A 23,597-nucleotide genomic window follows, 5' to 3' on the forward strand; every position below is an offset into this window, starting at 1 on the left:
GACAGAGTGCCCGGGGCACAGGGAGGGGGACTGCAGGGAGGGCCTGGGCACCAAGCCCTAAGGAGGTCGCTGGGAAACAGCAGGAGTGTAACTGAAACTCGCAGCAAGGGCCCTCTCAACTTCACCTCCAGACCTCAGTGCTTTTGGTCAGGAAAGGGAGTTGGGGGTGGCTGGGGAAAAATCAGATAAGGCTCCTCCTCCTACGAAAGAGACCTGCTTCCTCCCCTTCCTGGCTCTAAGCAGAGAAAATGGGAAACAGAAACAGGGCCCGGGACAGAGAAGTAATCAAGAGTGACAGAGAAAAATACTGGGAGAAGGGGACAGAACATGAAAAAGCCAGGGATGGTGGTCTATGCTGGGAAATCCATGATCCACCAGGCGATGGAAGGAGGGTAGGGGCTGGGAGAGTAGGAACACAGACCCGAGACAGGATGGGTTCTGAGCCTTGCAAAGGTGCAGAGGCTACGCCTGGATGGGCAAATAGCAGCAGAGAGAAATATTTCCAGAGAAGTCCTCAAAGTAAATAAAGTGATAACACAGTCCCCACCTCTCCTTGCTGTTCTGCTGCTAAAGGTCATTGGGTGGAAAGACCCAGAGAATCCCAAGAATGAACAGCTGAAGGGCCAGAGTCCCTGCACAATGCAGGAAAGGGAAGAACATCCCTTGACAGCAAGGCTGAAGGCTGGGCCTCTCCTCTGCCATGTGAGGTGTTTAACCCACGCTGGCTGCCTTGTCACCATACAAACAGCCCAGATGCTATGGCTGTTGACACAACATCCTCAGGCGAACAGTCTGGGGAGGGGCCGAGGATGCACCGGCCTGGGAGTGGTCTACTCCTGTACTCAGGTCCCACCATCGTCATCTCCATCCTCCAGCACCACCCTGCCCCGTGGGAGTCACCCCCTCACTGCAGCCACCTCCCACTGCACTCCGTCCCATTGCTAACCAGGATTCCAGCTCTGATGGGGCCTGGCCATGTCCAGCAAGGAATTCCTGTCCTGAGCCAACAGCATCATCATCTTCACTGACCTACTAGGCACACTGGGGCCCCTCAAACTAACTCAAAGTGAGACCATGTGAGCCATTTCCTTTTTCTTCCAAATGCAGTTCTTTTCCAACATTGCCTGCAACAGCTTTGGTGAAGAGATTTTGGGGGTGGGGGAGGCACATGGGAAAAAGATAGGAAAAAACCCAGCCAATTGCACAAAGCCTTTCCCTGGAAAAGCCCAGGCTCTGGAGTGGTCAGGACTTGTGAACACCCTCCCCACCACCTTCTGGAGCTCCGGCTTTGCTGGTTGAGGCACAGATGGGGATCCATTCCATTCCCCATGTAAAAGAGCTGTCTGGGAGCAGGAGAATTGTGGCATGTGTGTGCATGTGTGTGTGTATATATAATAGGCTATATTAGAAAATTCTCTATGTATAAATATAAAACACTGGTATCCAAACATGACACCACAGCAAACTAAAGTGCTTGACAGGAGTTGGGCATGTCTAAGTATATACGTAAAACTATTATTCATCCTGAGTATCCAGGATGAGGGAGGGAGCTGGAGAAGCAAAACCATGGAGGGCCTTCTGGCATGGTGGGGATGGGGATAGAAGGGTGTGCTGGCCCAAGCCAGGGCATCAAGGGCATCCTATGCCCCCCTGCCCCCGACCAAAGCCTTCTCGACCTGTCTGATCACTGTCCAAGGTCAACACCACACCTCATCTCCACTTTGACCCTACTCTGCCCACCGTGCTTCTGTCCACAAGGAGACCAGCATGGGAAAGCTGGGGAGGCGGGAGGCTTGCTCCCACAGGAGAATGCTGGTCCGTCTGCACCCACAGCTTCCTCTGTCCACAGGGTTGGAGGTGAAGGAACCACTATGTATGCTGAAGGCAGGAGAGGAGGATTATTGTCATCATAATTAAGAATTTGAGAAATCAAATACCAATACTCCTCCTGGCCAGTCCCTGCCTGCTTTCCTCTTAGGCCTCCTCCTGGGTGGGAGCTGGAGTGGGGATGGGAGGAAGCCTTGAGGGCAGCTGACCGGGAAGCTGCCCTTTTATCTGCAAGCCCCAAGCAAAGCATTAGCACCTCCGCCATCCCCAAGACCCCTTCCCTGCAAAACAAGGCCCATTCTGGTCTCAGACCCACAGAAATGCCACAGGCAAATGGTCACCAGAGCTCCTGGGAGTAGAGGGGCCCCAGAGGGTGGGGAAGAGGCCCCCCAGGGACACAATGCTACAAGAATGGGTTGGTGGTTGGAGGTCTGGAGGCAAACGGGCTTGATGAGGATCCAGTCTGAAAAGAAACAACAGTCACCAATTAGGGGATTAGGGGAGAAAAGCTGCAGGCCAGGATTCTTTTCTCCCCCAGAACTGCTGAGCCTGAGGATTCTGGGAAAGTTGGTGAGCTGAGGCAAGTGGGGGGCAGGGGAATGTGGGAGACAGCAGGACCCACTGACTAACCCACTCACCGTTGCACGGCGAAGGCAGGGTTTCCACCCCACATTGCCCCATTCTCTTTCAAGGATTCTGCCCCCGACCCCCAGAGACAGGCCATCCCCCACACCAAGGCCATACTGGCACTTGCCATGAAGGGGTTGGTAGAGGTCCCAGCTGGCTGGCTCAGTTGCCTCTGACCCAGCTTGGCTGATCCTAGGTCGCTGAAGGAAGAGCCTGGGAAGCAAGAGCAAAAACTCAGCTGACAGTGTAAGCCCTTCCCCTCAAGCTGGTGCTGGCCAGCTTTGCTGGGCCTCCCTGCATCCTACAGTGGCAGCAAGAGTGGGCCTTTCTACATACAATAAGGGTCTGGAGCAGAGTCAGAGAACACTGGCAGGTCTGTGGCTTCTCTGGTGCCCCCTACTGGTCCAAAAGGGAACTATTTCAGATATCTGATATCCTAACAGTCCTAATATTCATACCCAGCCTCAATTCCTGCAGTCCCTTCGGGTGGGTGAGGAATGGGGTAAGAAAGGAGGGTGTGGTCTGAATCCCTTACCATTCTGCTGCTGAGTCATCGAGGTCTGTGGGGGGAACACTGGCGGTGGGAAGGTGCTGACAAAGGCCCTGGTGGGAGGCACTGTCTGGGGGAAGCCAGGCCCTGTACTGCTCATCCCAAAGCTGGACCCTGTGGAATGAGCACATGAAGGTCAGGAGAAGCTCTGGAAGGCAGGCTGGAGAACAGTTCTTCCTAGATCTGTCCAAGATGGGGACACGGGATAGAGTGTTTCCCTAACCAGAGGTACCCAGTAAAAGTACCCTAAGTGAGCCATTGGAAGTCTTCAGCTTTTTTGCAACCTAGTAAACCTGCCCTCTTCCTGCCCATGGTGGCTTGTAGCACAGACAGAGGGCACAGCAGTGCCGAGCATGGGTGTGGCCCAGAACTGGGGTCAGCTGCCAGCTACCTGTTAAACTGCATCAATGAAGGCAAAGTACTAGCCCTCTATGTGCCTCAGTGGTCTCATCTCTAAAAGTGGGACCATCCCCTTTCCTAGGACTGCTGGGAAAAGCAAATCCTGGGTGTAAAGCCCTCAGCAGTGTTTGCCACACCGTCAGGTCAGCATGCAAGCTGCTATCAATCTCTCTTCCTGGTCTCAAGGTTTTCAAGAACAACAACAAAAAGGTGGGGGTGGGGTGGGGTAAGAGTGCCTTTGAAGAGAGAAGAGCTGAGGCTGCAGTGGGATAAGGACTGAGGAGATCATAACACTCTGGCAGATGAAAGCAGGGACCAAGGGCAAGGCTGTAAGTGGGACACAGAAGGGAGAGAGGCTGGGTGCTGGGGGGATACGGCTGAGGGGCAAAGAGGGAGAGTCACTGCCACATCAGCCATTAAACCTGCAGAACCGGCTCGGGTAAGTAGCAGCTTGTTTTTTTGTAATTCTTAAATTCTGATCCTGGGACTTGGGTGCTTCTACTCTTTGCCCACTAGGTGGCCTGTAAGTGAAACGCGGTCTGGCCTGGTGAAGGGTGAGAGGGGGATTCGTTTCAGGAAGACCACAGCTGCCAGCTGAGGCTGTCTGCCACTCCTCCTGACAGAGGGGTGTGTGTGTGCGAGAGAGATAGACAGGGAGAGCCAGAGACAGAAGGACAGAGAGAGACAGAGAAACAGAGAGAAGGGAAAGAGAGAAGGAGGGAGAGAGGAAATTTGCACTCTGGGCAGAGTCTGGAGGCTTACCTGTGGCCAGGCCATTGGGCTGGAACGGGTTGGTGGAAGGCAGCTGGGGGTGAGTAGCAGGTACTGTGAAAGGGTTGGTGAAGGCTGCTCAGGGTGGAACAGGGTAGAGGCGGGAGAAAGAGACGGTTACTCTTTACTCATGTAGTTAATATTGGGCTGATAGCATTCCTCACAGTCTTGGGGTGCTCTTTCTCTACTTCCCTCTCTATGGAAGCCCGTTTCCTCTTGGCCTCAGATCCCCTCCCAGGGTCTCCACAGGCAAGACTCACCTCCAAAGGCAAGCCCTGTGCTGCCACCACCACCACCAGCTGGGGCCGACTGGAGTGCAGGGACCTGGCCAGCCACCCCAAAGACGCTGTGACATGGAAAGAGAAGTCAGTGTGCAGGGCACCCAGGATCAAGGGACCAGGGGATGGCAAACCCTGTTCTGCTTGACGACGATGGGAGCAACTGAGCAGGCTGGGAAAAGCCTGCTGCCCCAGAGCAGATGTCTTGACCTACCTGCTGGGGATACCTCCAGCTGATACTCCGGGCCCCAGGAGGCTGCCCATGTCTGGAAGGCTGTTGGGCTGACTGGTGGGTGCAAGAGGAGAGGCACCAAATGGAGTCACCTGGCTGCTCCCTGGGCAATGACAGGAAACAGAACGGGGAGTGCAGGGGTGAGGCAGGAGGGAAGGTGCAGAAGAGATGGAGGTGGGGGGAGCAGGGGAGAAGTAGCAGAATGATGGCATGAGTGGCCCCCACTGGGTTCTCTGAGCTTATTTCCCCCTGAATCATCCACTTCAGAGAGCCTTGACTCCAGCCAAGAATTCTAGGCAGTTTAGCCTTTCTCAGTCTCCCTAGTGCTCAAAGCCACCACTGCTGAGAGAAAGCTGCCTTCCCCTGGGTCAGGTCATTCATTGTCCCTCCTGGTCCAGTTTGACTCAGTTCTCATTTTTTCTTCAAGACCTGGAACCACCTGTGTTTTCCTCAAACCAGCATTTCCATGTATGGAGACATCACAGCAAGGGACAGGTAGAGGGGATGGGGGGTGTGGGAGTGGGTGAGGAGCTGCGAAGGGCAGAAAGGCCCAGACACTCGGGAGCCTCTCATGGAAGGCAGAGCCCCTGCTGGAGCACTGAGTGGAGATCTCCAGCTGAGAGCTTGGCTCCCACTCCTACCAGAGCCATCCTAAGGCCAGGGGCTTAGATCAGGGTTCCTCTGACCTCTCTGGTCATCACATCTAAAAAAAAAAAAACACCTAGGGGAAGCTCACATGTGGGGCTTACAAAACAGCCTGAGAAGCAAGCCCAGGAAATTCCTGTCCTTTGGAGAAAGCCTCTTTATCGGTGTGTCTCAGTGTCATCTGTATGGTGGGAATCCTGTCAAGCACTCTGGGCCTCTGGGCTGCTCTGAGGGTAAAATGAGGCTACATATGGGAAAGACTTGATTTTTATGGGTGTTGGGAGATGTATACTGAAGGAAAACGCACTTTGCCTGGTGTCTGCCACATGACAGTGCTCAGGAATTGTTTGCTGCGTGACTATGTGAGAAGTAGAGTGTGAGGAACTGAACTCTAGTTGGGGCCCTACTCCCTGCTACTGCTGTGACCTGAGCAAACTATCTTATTCTCCTGAACTCATTTTTGTCCTCTGTGGTACATTCCTATGGTGTAGGCACACACCTATCTATGGTGGCACAAAGTGCCATAAAGACAGCCCCCACGAACCCTGGTAAGTATTCTCAGGAAGTATTCTGGAATCTGAAAAGTACACAAATGTGAGGGATCACCAAAGCCTATGATTTAAGAGACCATTTCCGCGGTCAGAGGAATAAGATGAGGTTTCAAAGGAAATGTGATGGCTAGCTCAGATAGTAAATGCAAGTGAACAAGAGGCTCTCCTAGACTCTCAGCTCCAGTCTTTCAGCGTGTTCCACCTCAGCCTTGAACAAGAGGCCCCACCTGTAGGCCTCCCCACCCTTCGGGTTCAACAGAACCATGTCTCCAGATGTGCCTTCCCCAACCTCTGTCTGAATGAGAGCCTGGTTTTCCTCTCATAACAGCCCTGTTCTTTGCCCTCAGGGCACCTGACATCTTTGTAGTGACATATTTTTATTTTGTGTCAACTGTGTCCCCTTCTAGACTAATTCCACTACCAGGAGTTTTCTCACATATAGAAGTTGCAAATGTGCCCAACATGACACAAACAGCAGCTTTGTGTTTGTGAGTAGAAGACTAAATATTCATCATTCTCAACTGTTTGAGAGTAGAAGACTAAATATTCATCATTCATTCTACATATTCATCAACATAGGATGGATTAAATAAATTACGATATACACATAAGCAGGGCTATTGTGCGGCCATAAAAAAAACAATACAATGAGGAAGCTCTTCATGTACTGATAATAAAATCTATAGCAGTACTGTTCAGTTAAAACATAAATCAAGGTGCAGAATGGTATGTCTATTATGCCACCAAGAGTGTTAAAAAAAAAAGAGTCAGTGAAGGCCACAGGCTCCTCTTCCCAGAGGCCAGGTAACCTCAAGTCTGTTTGTGGGAAGAGAGGGATGTGATGGCAGAGGTGGAGAGTAGAGGTGAGACTCAGATAAGCAAGCTGATGGAAAAAAGCCTGTAGAGAGTGGGAAGAATCAACAGGTAACCTTCACAAGGGAAGACTCTTTTGCCTCCCAGAGGTGAGAGGAAGGGCCAGGGAAAGATAAAGACACTAGGCAAGGGAGGAATGGCAAAGCCAGGCTGGTTCTCAAATCCGTATTGCTCCCTGGCCCCCTCAAAGTTCAGCCTGGTTTCTCCTCAGTTAAGTTAGGGGCTTTTTTTTCTTTTCTTTTTAAAGGATTTTATTTATTTATTTGGCAGAGAGAGAGAGAGAACACAAGGAGAGGGAGCGGCAGGCAGAGGGAGAGGGAGAAGCAGGCTCCCTGTTAAGGCAAGAGGGGAGGGGTTGGGGTGGGGGGGCTGGATCCCAGGATCCTGGGATTATGACCTGAGCCAAAGGCAGACGCTTAACCAACTGAGCCACCTAGGCGTTGGGGCTTTTTTCTAAAAACTCCAGAACAATCACTTAGGTCAGAAGCCTCAGTACTGCTCTAGGCCTGTCAGGGAGCTCCCAGGTGAGAGAAGGTGCTTGCCCCACTGGGCTGTGCCCTATTGGGCTGTGTCTCCTGACGGACACTAGAGGGCAGAGCCCGCCCTCACTCTGGTAGGGTCCACAAAGGGTACTTTGTCAGCCCATTCTGGGAAGCTAGGTATACCTGTGCTCCTGTTTGCTTCTTCTGTACTTCCAGGGCCTCACTCCCTGTGGCTGGATTGGCATACAGGCCTTCTAGCAGTTTCAGGGGAAACTGCAGTTTTAGAAACTTCCCCTCTCCAGACTCCCCCTCAGAAATATAAAAATACAACTAGGCTTGTCAGAAAAGACACCCACCTCTCACCCAATCCTCCCTACTTTATACCCAGTAGTTCTTTATGTCACACTCAGAGAACCACCCTGGTGATCACGGTGCAGTGGGAAGTGAACAGGATCTGCCACTCATCAGCCATTGGGGTTTGGCCAAGTCACTGGCCAAGTTGAGCCAGTTCTGTCAACTACAAAATGGAGATCTTTCCTTCCTCATGGGGATAATATGGGGATGCTCCTAGCAATAGCAGGAGCCTCACAAGGGCTGATAGGTTCTGGCTGGCTGCAGACCAGCTGTGTTTTGAGATGACTAGACACTGGACAGAAGTTCACCTCAGGTTCAGCCGGGGAGGGCTCCGGGACTGACAGTTTCCTTCTCTTCTTCAAAGGTTGGCCTTTCGGACAAGGGATTGCGACAGGCATGCATCTCTGACAGGGCCAATTTATAACCACCTTGTATAGGCGGCTTTCTCTCTCCCAAGAGCACTTTCTTCCTGCTACACTGAATATTTCTGTGCCAGCTTACATTCTTACTGGTAAGCATGCAAAAGGGCCAATTTCCCTGCATACTGGCCATTACTAATCTTTAAATCTTTGAATATAACTTGTGAAATTATTATCTTACCCTAATTTGCATTTTCTCTGATTAGTCAAGTTGAGAACATTTTCATGATTTTTTTCTGGGTATTTGCTGCTTGTATTCCTTCCCTGTTATCCTATTCTTTTTTACTTATGGGAGTTTTAAAAACACATGATGGGGGGATCCCTGGGTGGCTCAGTGGTTTAGTGCCTGCCTTTGGCCCAGGGGGTGATCCTAGAGTCAAGTCCCACATCAGGCTCCCTGCATGGAGCCTGCTTCTCCCTCTGCCTGTGTCTCTGCCTCTCTCTGTGTCTCTCATGAATAAATAAATAAAATCTTAAAAAAAAAAAAAGATAAAAACACATGATGGCTATTAGCTTTTTGTCAGTTTTCCACATTGTAATGATCTTTTCTGTTTCATGCCTTCAAGGACAATGAAACATTGTTATGGGACATCTTTCAGGATACCTTTTATTTTATAGAATGTGACCTAGACAACTTCTATTTGTTAGAAATTGATGTGATGTCTCCTAGTCTGTGGTCAAATTGTAAAAGGGTTCTGTGTTTGAAAATTCTATCTTTTGGGATGCCTGGGTGGCTCAGTGGTTGAGCATGTGCCTTCGGCTCGGGGCGTGATTCCGGGATCCTGGGGTCGAGTCCCGCATCAGGCTTCCCCCGCAGGGAACCTGCTCCTCCCTCTGCCTATGTCTCTGCCTCTCTCATGAATAAATAAACAAAATCTTAAAAAAAAAAATAAAAAGAAAATTCTGTCTTTTGATTACAAAGTTCTGCTTATATGTATTAGGTCAACCTTGTTCAAGTGTTACTCAAAAGGCCTACTTTCTTCCTTATTTGTCTATCTACTCTATCTATTATTAATCTCATGAGTCTACTATCATCCCCCTCTCAGTCACTCTGTGTTAGATTTTCATTGTGTCTAAGTTTTTGCTTTATGACTTTCAAGGCCACCCTGTCAGGTACTTTAAGTTGGCAATGTGAGAACTTCTTTGTGAATTTTAACTTTCATCAATATGAAATGTCCCTCCTTGTCCCATTCAAAAAAATGAAAATAAAATAAAAACAAAAGCGAACAGACAATTTGAGGTGGCACAGCGGGAAGGCTGTGGGCAGAGTGAGAGTCGGGGAGTCTGGGCTCTGGGCCGAGCTCTGCACTCTGTGGGCTGCATGACAGGGGAACCGCTGAACTGCTTCATTTGTACGATGGCTACATTTGAAGGGTTCCTTCCAGACCTCAAAGCTCTCAGCTCAGAGGACCTGAGAGGTTTCCGCCTTGGGTGGGCTATGAGGTGGGAAGAATAACTCACCAAAGCTGTAACTTCCAGTTAGCATCCGACTGGCTGGCAGTGAGGGTAGAGAAGAGGAAGGGTGGGTGGGTGGGGGAGGGGAGAAAGAGAGAGCGTAAGTCACTAGCTTTCTCCAGACATCAGGTCTTTATGGCACTCTGGCTGCCCTCCTGTGTGTCCAGGACATGCAAAGGCCGAGGGCCAGCCCCAAGGCTATGAAGACTTGATGTCTGGGGACTCAGGGAGGAACCAAATGTTTAATGACAGTGGCCTTTAGGGTCTCTTTCTTTTTTTGTGTGTGGGGGTCTCTTTGAACACAACACTGAAGATACATGCTTCTGTTCTAACAGGGGTGAGTGAGGACTTCTGGAGACTATCTTGGACTTTGACCCAGTGCTTGCCCTTTGGGCAGCATACATCGCAGACCATCAGAGCACTCTAGAGGAAAGGTCATGTCCGCTTTTGATTTTTCGAGGACTGGGATCCCCCAAACTTCCCGGTCAGAAATCTTCTATGCACACCCTGAACAACTGCTACTGCAACTGAGCTGTTTTCTCTACAGGACAAAATAGAGCAGTGGAGCCACTCTTCCTTTCCCAGGGCTGCTTCTCGTTCTCCCCTGTCTCCTTTGCCCAGATCTCGAGGTTGGTGCAGATGTGAATGAAGGGCGATGTATGGATGTGGAAAACTGAACATAGTCAGAAGAGAGGAGGGGACTAGAATAGAGCAGGGCAGAATTTACCTGTGGCTGTTGGCTGGGCCTGGAAGGGGCCTTGGCCAGCTGGAGGAATGCTTCCAAATGCAGAAGAGCCGGGGCTACTGCCAAAGGCATCGAAGTTGGCAAAGCCTCCATGGGAAGGTGTCTGGCCTACAGGTGGAGGGAATATAAAGGCTATATATATAACATGCTCATAGAATTGTTATAATATATACTAATTCTGAAGGCCAAAGGGACATTGCCTTTCCACAGGGTCCTGTTCAGAGAGAGGTGGCAGGGGCCTGGGCAGAGGGCCAAATAACCACTGGGGGCAAGGGGACCTCAGAGGCCTCCAAGCTCCCTCTCCACCATCTTTTATCCTTACTCCATGAGGCATTCACATTTTTGTCAGGGCCTACTTTGGGCTGAATCATGTGGGGAAAAAAATCGTTTTTGGTGGGGGAAGGGTTTGAGAAGAAAAACGGGAACTAGATACCATTTTATTCAACCCTCTGTTGGCTGCTGCCGATCTTTGGGAAGAGGGCAGGGGGAATGGAACACGTGATGAGCCCCCTGCCCCCATTTTAACAGAAAAAGAAAGTAATAAAAAGGTGATTTCCAGTGTTCTAACAGGAAGTGCTGGTAGTCCCAGACTGTGATGTTTTCTGGTCAAACTGGTAGATATAATCCTGGCCACTCTCATTTGACCCCAGGCCTTCCAACTTTGATACTTCAGAATTATCATCATGTTTGCAGGACGGGACAGGGGTGGGGACCTGGTCACCTCAAGGGCGTGAATTCCTTGTGTCAGGGGTATACACTGTGGGAATCTTCTCCCAAGCCCCACTTACCCCCAAAGGCTGGGAACGCAGCAAAAGCTGGTGCCACCTGGGGAGCAGCAAAGGGGTCTCCACCTATGTCGGCCAGCAAGTCAGTACTGGCTTTCTTGATGGAAGAGTGGGGAGGTGGCTGAGAGCTCCGGGGTTGGGACGTCCGAGGCTGCGACTGACAGATAGACTTGAGAGGAGAAGGCATGACATAGAGCACTTGGGGTCCCAGACATGACAGGGCCCCTGCACGGCTCCCTAGGCTGCCCCCAGATAGGCAAGTGGAGAGAGAAGAGAGGGAGAAACTGCCCTCAACTGAGCGATTTCCTGGGCAGAAGCTGCCTGAGCCCCTCATATACCTAGTTTCTTTGTCTTCGCAGTGTACCAGTTCCCAGAAGCAAATGTTTTAGGGCTTCTCAGAGAAGGTAACCCTGAGATACACAGGGATGGTGCCAAGATTTTGCCCACCCCCAACACCCAGAACTGTTACTTCCTCATCTTTTCCAGGGGTTTGAGGCAGCATCCTGGCCCCTTCTGTGTTTCCTTGGAGCAATGGTTAGGTTTGAAGTCGATACTCTGACTTTCCTAAATACCACTTCCTGTTGGGTTCTTTCTTCCAAAAGATAGGAGAGTCTGAGGTGAGTCCAAGACATAGGTCTGAGAACCAACTCACACCTCCAATACTGTTGTTTGCTAAGTCCAGAGGATTGGACTTAGAAAACTGACATCCCTGTCTCCCAAATTCCCAACTAGCCTTGAAGGGCAGGTCTGAGAGTTACCTGGCTAGAAGCGGAGGCAGCAGCTGAGAGAGATGGCACAGGATCCCCCAGAAGAGTCCGCAGGGGCTTTCCTTCTGGGATGGAGCCCTGGATGGGGGTGGAGGCACTGCCTTTGGTATAAGCGGGCCCCTTGACTTGGTCTGGGGGGACATACCTTTGAGAAAGAATAGCCAGGCTGAAAGGAGGGGTAACACCATGCGCCATGCTCAGTGTAGGCACTTGAAAGCACAGGTGACAGCCCAAGTCCCTTTACCCTTTCCCACTGATTCCCTTGTTTGAACTAAAGGAAATTGAGGAACTCAGCAAAGTCCTGACTATCCTGAGTATCCCATTTACTGCCGGATGCTCATTCTTTTCTGCAGTAATGTTCTCTTTGCTCAGATGTGGGCCTGTTTTTTCTTCCTCTCTCCTTTCTCTTTCTGACATCAAACCATTTGGGTTTTAAGTAATAATGTGTCAGTAGTGCTGCTGGACAGGTGATCCTATTTTTCAACTTCCTTTTTATTTTCTAGGCGTTTCTGCGAGTTCCTCCTTCTCAGTACCACAGAAAGTTTCTGCCACCTCCTCTTCTAAGTGCTCACAATCTATCCTGACAGCTCCTGTGACTTCTGATAAAATTCCCTCCACTCTAGCATATGTATGTGGTCTCTACTCTGGAAGCATCTTCTTTATCTGGAGGACACCCCCAGGAGGGACTCCAAAATGCTGTTTTGTCCACATCAAACTCCTTGTTGTCTGAATTCTCTTCTCCACCCTATAGTTACCCCCAACATACACACACCCCTGAGATCAAGCAATAGGAAGAGCCACCTGGGGAAAGAAAAAGCAAGGGGGAGCAGAAACAGTGTTTTTGTCACCAGGAAAATAGAACACATATACATTGTGGATGAAATGATGGGATGGGTTAAAAGCACAGAGTTCTAGGGTATGTGCTTCCAGCTGCCTCTTTGCATATATGGGCCCAGCTAAGCTATAAACCTGATCCACACTCCCACAGGCCTAGCCCCTCTCTAAGCAGCCTAGTATCTCCCCAAAAGAGGAGCATCAAAGTTAGTAACTGGGGACAAGTTGTCCTTTAGGTAGTTTCATGATTTTGAAGTCAGAATTGAGCCCTAACTGAATCTGGATGGAATATATTCAACCCAAGTCTGGCCTTTGAGAGAAGAACCAACTCAAGTCTGGAAACTAGACTGTCAGATAAAGAATCCCTTTGGACATGCATCTCCATAGCAATATCCTTCCTCCTCCTTACCATCTCTTCTTCTCATATTTTTCCTGGAGAAATTCCTTCACCTTCTGAGGATCCCTGGAATCCGGTATTAAAGATGTCCGAGCATCAAAAAGACCCAGCCAAATCTTCCTACAAACCTAAAGGAATGGAGTCAGGTAACAGAGGAGTTCAGGCATAAAGCATGAGATGGGAATGATACTACTTCCAATTAATTTATCCATACATATTAATGAGCATGGACACATGTGAGGGTCTGGGTATACCCACAAAGCAGACGATCCGTGGCTTCACAGAGTTGACCATCTAATGGGGAGGTCGTGCCTTAGGTAAGTAAAAACAGATTTATAATTAAGGGACGCCTGGGTGGCTCAGTGGTTGGGGGCCTGCCTTCAGCTCAGGTCCTGATCCCGGGATCCAGGATCGAGTCCCATATTGGGCTCCCTGCGAGGAGCCTGCTTCTCCCTTTGCCTATGTCTCTGCCCCTCTCTCTTAGTCTGTGTCTCTCATGAATAAATAAATAAATAAATATTAAAAAAATTGATTTATAATTACATATTATGACACATCTTGTAAAAGAAAAGAGAGGACCATGAGAATTATGGGGAATGAAATCTGGATGGGGGTGGGCTCAGGGATGATTGTCAGAGCTGTGGCTTCCAGAACACCTCCAGAGGCCTTCCCTTGTCAGTATCCTCTAAGTAAGCCAGTTACCCACAAGCTAGGAGGACTGGACTGCTAACAGCAAGGACAGTGTCTTCCCACCACCAGCAGATTTAGCTGGGGAAGGGGTTTAACCAACATTCGAGTACATGGCATGGGCTTATACCCAGGGTTCTGAGGGTCCGATTGGTAGAGCTGGCTCCAGATCTTACTCTGAGTCAATTCTGAATGCTCATCAACGTGGTGCTCTAAATGTCAAGGGGCAGTCTTCCTTGTGAGTGCCTAGGAGTCACCCCCTATAGAGATTTTGCTCCTTTCCCTGCTTTCTCTAACAAAGGCCTAGACAAACCATAATTTGTATAATGAAGATTCTATGGATATACAAATATGCATAAGACATAGTCAATACTAAAAAATAAAAGAAACTGGACCAAAAAGGAAAGCTGTGGGTTTTTTCCATAATCATGAGACACAGCTCCCCTGGCCAGCAGGGCAACTATAGCCAGTAACCATTCCATCGGTGCTGGCTTACCTCATTTCCACGGGATTGCAGGAACACTACTTCAGGCTCAGTGAAAGTTGTCATGGAGATGGACTTGACTCGATGGGGAGGGTTCAGGCCTCTCCTGTGAGAGAGAAACAGGAAGAGAAGTACAATGTGGTTAGTGGTTAGCACTGCAGGTCTGTTTATGGGAGGATGGGGAGGGAGAAAGGAGAAGACAACACATCAATTGAGGTAGAACTCAGGTAGAATTCCCTGACGAAGCTACTTCCTGATTCAAGGAAAGAAGGGAAGTGAGACTGTTTTGGCAGCTTTTAATGAGAGTCAGGGGTGTGTTGGGATCCCCCTCATTCTGGAGAAGAAGGTAGGGCCTGCCTATCCAGAAGCATTGTCTCCCTTGCCTGGGTTCCATGGCAGGAAACCTGCCTTCTCTCCTAGCAGGGTTCCTCCTGCAGGCTGAGGGGTGGGTAGGGTGGGGTGGGGGTGGGGGGTTACTTCTGGGAACTCAGAGATGTGCCCACATCCCATTTCCTGTTTTGCCATGGTTTAATACCTGGCTGCCTCTCCTCTTTGTCTAGACAGAAAGTGTGATTGTAGGGATGGAGAGGGGTCCCTCTCTTTTATTAAGAGATCTCTGAGAAAAGAAATAGTCCAGACCTTCTCAGCTCTAGATCTTTCGATGAAGCAGGAGGAAGTCAGAGTTAACCATGAGATACGAGATTGGCATGAGTCAGGAACATATATCCTGTAGTGATGCTTTTGTGCCAGCTCTGTGTATTCTGTTAACTCTCTGGGAGTCTATTTGTGCCCACAGAAGCCCTATAGAGATTACAGTAGACAAGAAAGCTTTCTTGCCCACACTCAACTGCCCTCTGGAGTGTTCTAACAAGGGAAACTTGGCGTTAAGCCAGGTTCCCCTTTCCTTTTCCCTTAAGTTTTACTCTGGTCCAGACCAACTGCATTCATCGGATGAAAACAAAACTGGCCAAACCACAACAAATAAACCAGACCCTGGGACCAGGCTGTGAAAGAGCATTGGCATATGCAGGAAAGATAGTCTCAGCTGATGAGGCCTCTTCAGACTTTCACTCCCCTGAAAATGGGCAAATCAAGATGTGAAAATGAAAGAAGCTCTAAAAGAGGGTCCCGGTTGATGCCATCGGGAAAGCAGAGGGAAGGAGGAGATCACACAGTTTACCAAATGGAAATCCTAGAGAAATTTTATGCTAACAGGTGTACCCACAAAATGAAGGTATCCCTATGAGTCTAGAAAATTGGCAGTGTACGTTAGTGTCTGTGTAAGGGTATGCCAAGGCGGTGGGGCGAGGGAGGGGGGACAGGTGACATGATAGAGTGAAGAGTGAAGAGCAACAGTTCCTTTGGATAATAAATTACCGATTGTGGGATTCTAACAAAGGACAGGACACCGAAGGCTACAATTGAAGGTATTTTCAGCAATTCTGTTGCTAGCCTTTTAAGTAAAGGATCTCTAAATACTCCTTTAAAAGACATTATCAAAGAGGACTGATGCCCTAAAGAAAGATTAGAGCAGAGAAATCCAAAAGCAAGGCTTTATAACTACAGGTCAAACAATAGCTCTTAAACTTGATCTGCCCTGAAGACTCTTCTAATCATATTTCAGAGATATTCCAGTTTTCTCTCTTAAAGCCTTACTAATGGCCTTGTTTTGTTTTGAAGTCCAGACAGACTTTTATATTCTTTCCCTAGCTCTTGGTCACCTTAATCTCTAGGCTCTTCCCTCGCAAAATGCCAGATGTTCTAAGGTCCAGCCAAGCAGACCTCTCCGTTCCTTTGATCCCAGTTCTTATCTTCACCTCTTACTTAGAAATATTTCCTTTGCCAAAATACAAGGCATAATGGTAGGCACTCTGGGGGGTGCAATAGGACAGCTGTTTACCACTATATACCACATATATCACATTTCATGTAGACTTAGTCCTTGATCAGCCGATGCTTGCCTACAATGATCCTAGGAGCCTAGACAAAGATACTCCTCAACACAGTTGGGTGCCATTTAGGCACACACAAGCCGGATCAGAGAGAATGTGGCACCAGGATGCAGCAGTGGGGGAAGGAAGGAACTGGTCATGGGAAAAGTAAAATGTATTCTGTTTACACTAGAAGAACAGATTTAAAGCCTATCACAAAAAGGTCATTGACATTTCCTGAAAGGACAACCAGGAACTGTTAGCAAAGTGTAAACAGGGAGGTGCTTCCTTATAGGGGGAGGGGGAGGGATTTGACCCATTCATCAGTCTAGAGGGGATGATTGGAACAACAGAACTTCCTATGGTTAAGCTTGGACTGGAGGATTTTGGGAGGGTGGGGTGGAGGGTGGAAGATAGTATGAAGGGAAAGCAGAGAAAATAAGTGATTTAGGTGCTTTGGGCCAAATGAATCTGAGGGAACAGGATGTTTCCATAGCACAGTACAAAAAGCACTGCTCTGACCTTGATGTCTGTAGACTGGATTATGTATAACTAGAGCCACAGTCTGGGGGCAGGGAAAATTCTCTACAAGGCAACATTCTGCAGCCCAGGAAGAGGACCTAGTTACATGGCCTATGAGTCAGAGCATTTTGTTTCTGAATCAGAGAGAGGTCATTGCTGGCTGAACAGAAGCAATTTAGAAACAAGAGCCCCTCTCCTCCCAGTAGCTGAAATCAAATGTTAGAGGAGTGTTAGGTCTCTCTGGGGACATAGCAGGATCATGCGAGGGGCCAGATCTGAGTCACTGGCCTGGAAACAAACAGACTCAAGTCTTCAACTTGTACCCAGTCTCCCCAACATGACTCACAGGTTCTCCCCAAAAGAAGTGAGAGCTGGAAGGAGACACTGCCCTTTGGTTATCACAGCAAATCCATTCTGTTATTTCTAACAGGAGGTGCTGGGGGAATGCAGAGATAAATTTATTTGCCCAGAATAGGGTAAGTTTTTCCAACTGAAAGCAAGTATATTACTAGGACTTGAGCCTCAGCCCAGTCATGACGCCTTTGACTTCAGTTTCTGTTTCTTGGGGCACCTGACCGGCATTTGAAGTACTCTGCATCCTTCTATGAAGTGCCCTGAAATACTGGCAGCAAAGCGACCTGCAGGGACCCTAAAGCCCGCCCAATTTTCTCTCCTTGCCTCTCTCTCCCCTCCCTTATGATCACACAACTATTTCTACAAATACCACACCTTTTGTTTTTCTGTGGTCATCTCCCTCACAACCCAGGTTTTGCTTCTATCTTGCTTCATGAAAGTCTCAAACTTGCTCAGCTGCTCAGATAAGAAGGTTCTGTCAGGCCAACAATGGAAAAAAACAGTTCTACCCAGCACCCAAGTTCTTTCATTTGTGCCGAATTTGGACTTGGGAATTCCTGACTTCTGAATATTTAGTGTTCAAATTCATACCTCCCAGGTGGGGTTTCTTTGCTTCTGGGATTCTAGTCCTCTCTGCCTCTGACCAGGGTTCAGCTAAACCACTGTTGGCTCTTATCTTGGACCCAAACATCACCAAAAAGAGTCCCTATTAGAGACTCTTACCAGTCCCTAATAGGAGAGCTCCCCTATTACCTGCTCCAGGCTCAATTTCACGAATTTTACAAAACTTCCTCCTGATCTAAAATCCCTGCAACAATGATAAACTGCTGTCCACTCATGTAGAGCCACACAGAATCCTCTGCCTTCCTCTTCAGGCTCATTCCCAATCCTTTTACATTGTTTCTCCTTCTCATCTCTTTGGATGAAAGGTGAGGCAGGAGAGGATGGAGGGATGTGACTAATACAGGGGCAAGGGACATGTCTATCTCTCTGAGACGGATGGAAAAGTACTGAATTATTGAACAACACACTATGCCTTTTCTTCCATGGAGATAAAAGTGCTTCAACCAGGAACCACTACCAGCAAGGCCAGATGGGGAAACTAAGGCACAAGGAGGTTAGGAACTTGTCATAAAGAAAGAGCTGTCAAGCACACCTCGCACCCAGTCCAGAGCTCTGTCCACCTGACCTGTGACTTAATCCTGCTGTGGGAATGAAGTTGTACAGAAGTAGAGGAGACAAGTTATATATTATTGAGACCTGAAGGATGATAGATTAAAGAATGAACTCAAACATCTAGGTTAGGGAAGCATGCCACAGACTTTGCTGAACCCAACCCTGATGTCAATGACATTATAGGCCTCAGAATCTATTTTCTTTTTTCTTTTCTTTTTCTTTTTTTTTTTTAGAATCTATTTTCTTATTAAAGAAATGTGGTTTATTCATTGAGGCATCCAGGCAAACCAGAGCAAGAAAAAAACTTGAAGCCACTGCTTTGGAAAAAGCACTTTTTAGCAGCAATTTTTACCCTGTCCTAGCTTTCTTCTCTAGTAGAAGAGTCAGACACAACCAAAGACACAGCTGAATGTATATTTTGGGGAAATGAAAAGGACCTATATCCAGGTTAAGGAAACTAGGTATTGGACGAAAACCAAATGAATAAAACTAGGTCAAATTTGGGACCTACAATTGTGGCAGCATGTATATAAATTTAGAAACAGACAAAACTAGCAGCTTCTCTCTCAGTCCCTCACACCAACGCTGTGGTTTTCTGCTAGAGCTGAGAAAATATTTCTCATGAAAAAAGAAAATGAGAATGAGCTTGTACATGTAGTGACAAAGCCATAGTCATACCCACCCACCAGTATTAAAATCAAAAATTTTCTCCAGATCTTGGGAAATTCAACTTTGGCTGCAACAGTCAACTTTGCTCCATCAGACTGTGCAGCCAGCTGGGAACTTTGGAAATTGAGCTCACTGCCCTCAGAACACTCCATTCCCCTAAGAAGTGGACATATTTGTAACATACATGCTTAATAGAGAGCTGGCTTTCAAGATAAAGCCTGTCTCACTGTCTCCTTTCCCTGGCTATGGTGCTAAAGTGTGGGACTTGAATTCCCATCCCCTTCAATACTGTTGTTCTTTTTTTTGTTTTTTTGAAGATTTTATTTATTTATTCATGAGAGACACAGAGAGAGGCAGAGGGAGAAGCAGGCTCCATGCAGGGAGCCCAATGCGGGACTCGATTCCGGGACTCCAGGATCACGCCCTGAGCCAAAGGCAGTTGCTCAACTCCTGAGCCACCCAGGAGTCCCCTGTTGTTCTTTAAACAAATAATATTTTTTCTTTTTTCATCATCCTACCTCAACATGAGCTCCTATCACTCTCCAGCCCATGCTGAGCTTAATTTAACTTCACAGTACTTATTATTATCGGCAATTATATATTTAATGATTGATTTAGATAGAGTCCATGGCCTCCACTGTGGTATAAGCTGCATAAAGATGGGTACAATTTTGTGCACTGCCATATCTCCAGTGCCTGAGACCATATCTGGGGCTTGACAGGCACTCGATAAATACATGTTGACAGACTGAATGAATGAATGAATGGACAGCCTCCTGACCTACCACAATTTTCACTTCCCAGTACCACAAAAATCCTGATCTTTGGTCAATCAACCATGTGGATTTAAGATGTTAGTTGGTCTAAGTGTCACCCTGGAGCCATGCCCTTCCGTGTCTTTTTAACTGTGTGTGCTCTCTTGTCACTCTGCAGCCAGTAGTAAGCATCCCACACCTCACACATTGTTTAGGGCCCACCTGCCAGGTCCTGCCAGCACCTGCCTGTCCCAGGGCACAGGCAATATTTTTATAAAGTTCCTATGTGTGGCCCTACTCCAATGAGTTCTATATGGTGAGAAGTACCACCAGAACCCAGGCAGACAGTCACAGCCAGGGCAACCAAAGCTTTCTTCTAGAGTTTCTTCTGATATTTCTCTCCTTATAATGTCAACCTGCCTTTAGTTTACTGTGCACAAGTGATAAAGTTCTAAAACTGTGCACTGATATTTAAGGAGTTAACTGTTCTAGCAAAAGAAATCAGGTTTTTAATGTGTGCCAGATCCCTTGACCCTCCTTCTGTCCTGATTCAGGGATATTCATTATAGAAGGGAAATGTTATCTATGGGATACTTTAAACCAAGATCTATAAAATAATGATAATAGTGTCAGCTCTCCCATTTAGTTATGCTTTATCTTTTGTGCTGCACAGCTAACCTTGGGAATGAATTAACACTGTTTCCAAACATTTTCTTCCTAGGACCTAGACTCTAATATACCATCAGTTTTATCTGCCTGCTCCCAGACTCTATAACCAGATTTTCCTCTTCACAACAGGATCTTCAGAAATCTGTTCTTTCTCTTTCTGCTATAAATAGTCCTAAACTTTGCTCTTTCTCTCCTCAGAGTACTTGTCCCAGTCTCAGGTCTATCCTTTTGCTTCATTTAAGTCTCTACTTTTTGACACATTCCTGTTTGAGTTCTAATTGTTGTCCCAAGAGCCATAATGGCTTTCACTTAGACCAAAGTCATTACACACAAGTGGGATTGATCAGAACATAGGAGTTTGGCAAAGGAGGTAAAAATCAAATAGAGAAATAATCCTACACTGTTATCTTAGGAGACTTGGATCTTCATTTTTGATCTGCCATGATCCTAACTAATATCTAATAACAAATGCTGAAAACAGCAACCCCCATATGGCACTGGATAAATCAGTAAACCTCTCTTTGCTTCTGTTCTCCCATCTGTCATGTAAGAACAGTACTGCTCCCTTCTTGGCTCCTAAAGGTGTAAGAACAAGGAAAGCACCTTTTGTTAAATACAACACCAACCAACTAGACAAATACCAATGTATTAAAACCATTCTAAGCAAGTCCAAATAAATCTCTTGATAAACTTATACAAAATAGAGATACAGGGTTGGTATCCGATGTTAATCAGGCATCTAACCAAATAATTCCCTACGAGGAAAAAGAAACTTACCCTGTAACCAGAAATCTGGCCTAGAACTGTGGCTCTAAATTAGTTCAGGCATGACCAAATTCAGTGCCAGTGCCAAGTGCAGCACTGCAGATTATACAAAACTCCCCCAAATCTAGAAAGAGCTGCCAAATGCTACTCCCAGGATCAAGCCATGGCAACAAGAAGCTTAAAGGTGTAAACTATTACACTTAAGGATGGCTCATCCAGATCCCCAAACCTTTGGAAAAGTTAAGCTCTCTCTAACAGGGCAACCCACCAGCTCTCTAAAGATGTGTCAGAAATCTACCTCTGGGTAGTACTCCACAGCCCTGCACCATTAGGACCTGCACCTGAACACCGCAACATGGCTCCTTACCTGTCACTCTTTCTACTCTGTTAGCCCGGGTTAACTTACCTATTTTAAATTGGTTTCTCCATCTCACACTCCAGGATGGGTACAAGCCAGAAGGAAGAAAAGTACACCTTCATCTAGAGCCCAGCTTATTCTACTCCTCTCCTGTTTGTCCCCCACCTAAACAGAGTTCCCTTTCAAGGTGTGTGTCATTCTCTGGCCCTTTCAATGTCTAACCACCTCCCCACCCCGGCTCCCTTCAACTCTCCCTACTTTCGGTCCGCCTGCCCTCCCTTCGAGAGTTTCTCCCTTCTTCTCCGGTGTCCGTCCTATCCCCTGCAACGCGACTCCCATCGTGTCTTGTCTCCCAGGCCAATTTCCTTTCCCCGTGACAGCTCTGCAGCAGACCACCCTCTGAGCGCATCAGGCGCTTCCCCAGGCCTCTCCGCCACCACCCCTACCTCAGCTCGGTCCCCTCGCCCCGATCCCCGCTGCCTAGCCCCCTGCCCCCCCCCACCCGCCGACACTCCGTGGCCCCTTCCCTGTCCTGCCCCATCCCCCACCCCCGCCAGTACACTCACAGGAGGCCGGAGCAGGTGGTGCAGACGAAGCTGCCCACGGTGATATCCACGTAGGTGACCCCGCGCTGGGCGCACTCGAAGCAGTGGCGGTTCCCGGCCTGGCTGCAGCCGCCCAGCTCCCGCACCCGGCGACACCACACCTCCGAGGCCGCCTCCGCCTCCGCCTTTCCCCCGCTGACCCCGCCACCCGGGCCTGGACCCTTCTTCGCCGCCATCACCATGGTTGCCCGGTCCCTCGGACCACCTCCCCGCAAGTCAGCAATTGGCCCTTCAACTACGGCCACCTTCCCGCCTCCTCTGCCTCCTCCGCACGCCCGGCTCCCCTGACAGAAGCTAGGGAGCCGGCGACGTCCGCGGGAGACTCCTCAACCCCTCGCCTCGCCTATTCTGCACGCTGATTGGCTAGTCTCCTCCCACCTCCTCACTCTGATTGGCTCGACTTTGGACGGCCTTGGGCTGCGGGAGCCGCCAACGCCACGCCCCACCGCCTTCACCCGCAGGCCTCTCCCATTGGCCCGCAGAGACCCTTGCCGGGAGAACTGTGCGTGCCCTCTCCCTGGCCCCGCCCCCTCTCGCCACTGCCTCCACGGCGGCCCGCCTCCCAGATTCGATTGGTGAGTCCAGCTAACACGGGCTCCGACGCCGACCCTGATTGGCTGTCGAGGCTGCAAAGTTAGCGCGCGAGCAAAAGTAGGTGTCTCGCGCGTGCGCAGCCCTGGTCCTCTTGGATGATGACGTTCATTCCCGCCAAATTTCAAAGGTCCAGTCTCCGCTGGATGTGCGGAGAGGTATGAATAGCAGAAGAGAAGGGGCGAAAGAGGGGGAACCAAGGGGAGGAGGAAAAGAAGGGAGCCCCCAGAGGAATGGGAGGGAAAAGGAGAGGAAGTGCCTTATAAATGCTATTTCATTTACTCCTACCCTACGCCACAGGAAATCTCATTTTATAGAGAGTTTAGGTTATACGACTTGAGGGAGGTCACATGGCTGGTACGTGGCCCAACAGGATTCTTATGTGGGTTGTCTGACTTTAGAAACCTGCTTTTAACCACCACACTATCCGTGAAATCGTTTTGACAAACATGCATTGAGTGTCTAATAGGTCAGGCACTGTTCTATCTAGTCCAGGGAAGTCCAGCAGTGAACCCAAAATCAAAATTCCTATCCTCATGGAGCTTACCTACTAGGAGGGGGAGGCAAATGATAAACACATGAAAGAATCATCGATTAGTGATAAGTCCTACACAGAGAATTAAAATAAGGGTATTGTAAGGGAGAGTGACTTTTTGGGTATTTTTAGATTGGTCAGGGTAACCATCTCTAATGATATCTCTCAATGATATTTAAGGTGAGACCAAAATAACTAAAAGGAGTCAGCCATGAGAAGATCTGAGGAGAACAATCCAAAGGGAGGGAAAAGCAAGTGCAAATCCCCTAGAGCATGAAGAAACATTTGAAGCAGCGAAAAAGAAAGCCAGAGTGATGGGATGCCTGGGTGGCTCAGCGGTTGGACGTCTGCCGTGGGCTCAGGGTGTGATCCTGGAATGTGGATGGAGTCCTGCATCAGGTTCCCTGCAGGAAACCTGCTTCTCCCTCTACCTATGTCTCTGCCTCTCTGTGTGTGTGCCTCTTATGAATAAATAAATAAATAAATAAATAAATAAATAAATCTT

General features: G+C 48.5%; 1 protein-coding gene across 5 annotated transcripts; it reads right to left on the minus strand.

The window, feature by feature from the left end:
• Window positions 1-1,077: 1,077 nt before the first annotated feature.
• AGFG2 (ArfGAP with FG repeats 2) lies at window positions 1,078-22,337 on the minus strand. Of its 5 annotated transcripts, none has more exons than XM_038539266.1 (13): window positions 21,928-22,337; window positions 14,175-14,268; window positions 13,004-13,119; window positions 11,752-11,926; window positions 10,997-11,162; window positions 10,191-10,316; window positions 9,470-9,502; window positions 4,667-4,787; window positions 4,435-4,520; window positions 4,166-4,249; window positions 2,990-3,118; window positions 2,582-2,667; window positions 1,078-2,290 (listed from the first exon to the last, which is right to left on the minus strand). In XM_038539266.1, exons 1-13 carry the CDS (start codon window positions 22,146-22,148, stop codon window positions 2,231-2,233), a joined length of 1,497 nt encoding a protein of 498 aa, XP_038395194.1. In that variant the 5' UTR covers window positions 22,149-22,337; the 3' UTR covers window positions 1,078-2,230. The 5 variants fall into 5 exon arrangements, with proteins under 5 accessions (XP_038395194.1, XP_038395195.1, XP_038395196.1 ...); XM_038539267.1 differs by having other exon boundaries at window positions 10,997-11,150; window positions 21,928-22,336; XM_038539268.1 differs by having other exon boundaries at window positions 11,752-11,905; window positions 21,928-22,331.
• Between the last annotated feature and the right edge of the window lie 1,260 nt (window positions 22,338-23,597).

This window comes from Canis lupus, chromosome 6, assembly GCF_011100685.1.
Source record: "Canis lupus familiaris isolate Mischka breed German Shepherd chromosome 6, alternate assembly UU_Cfam_GSD_1.0, whole genome shotgun sequence".
Taxonomy (NCBI): domain Eukaryota; kingdom Metazoa; phylum Chordata; class Mammalia; order Carnivora; family Canidae; genus Canis; species Canis lupus.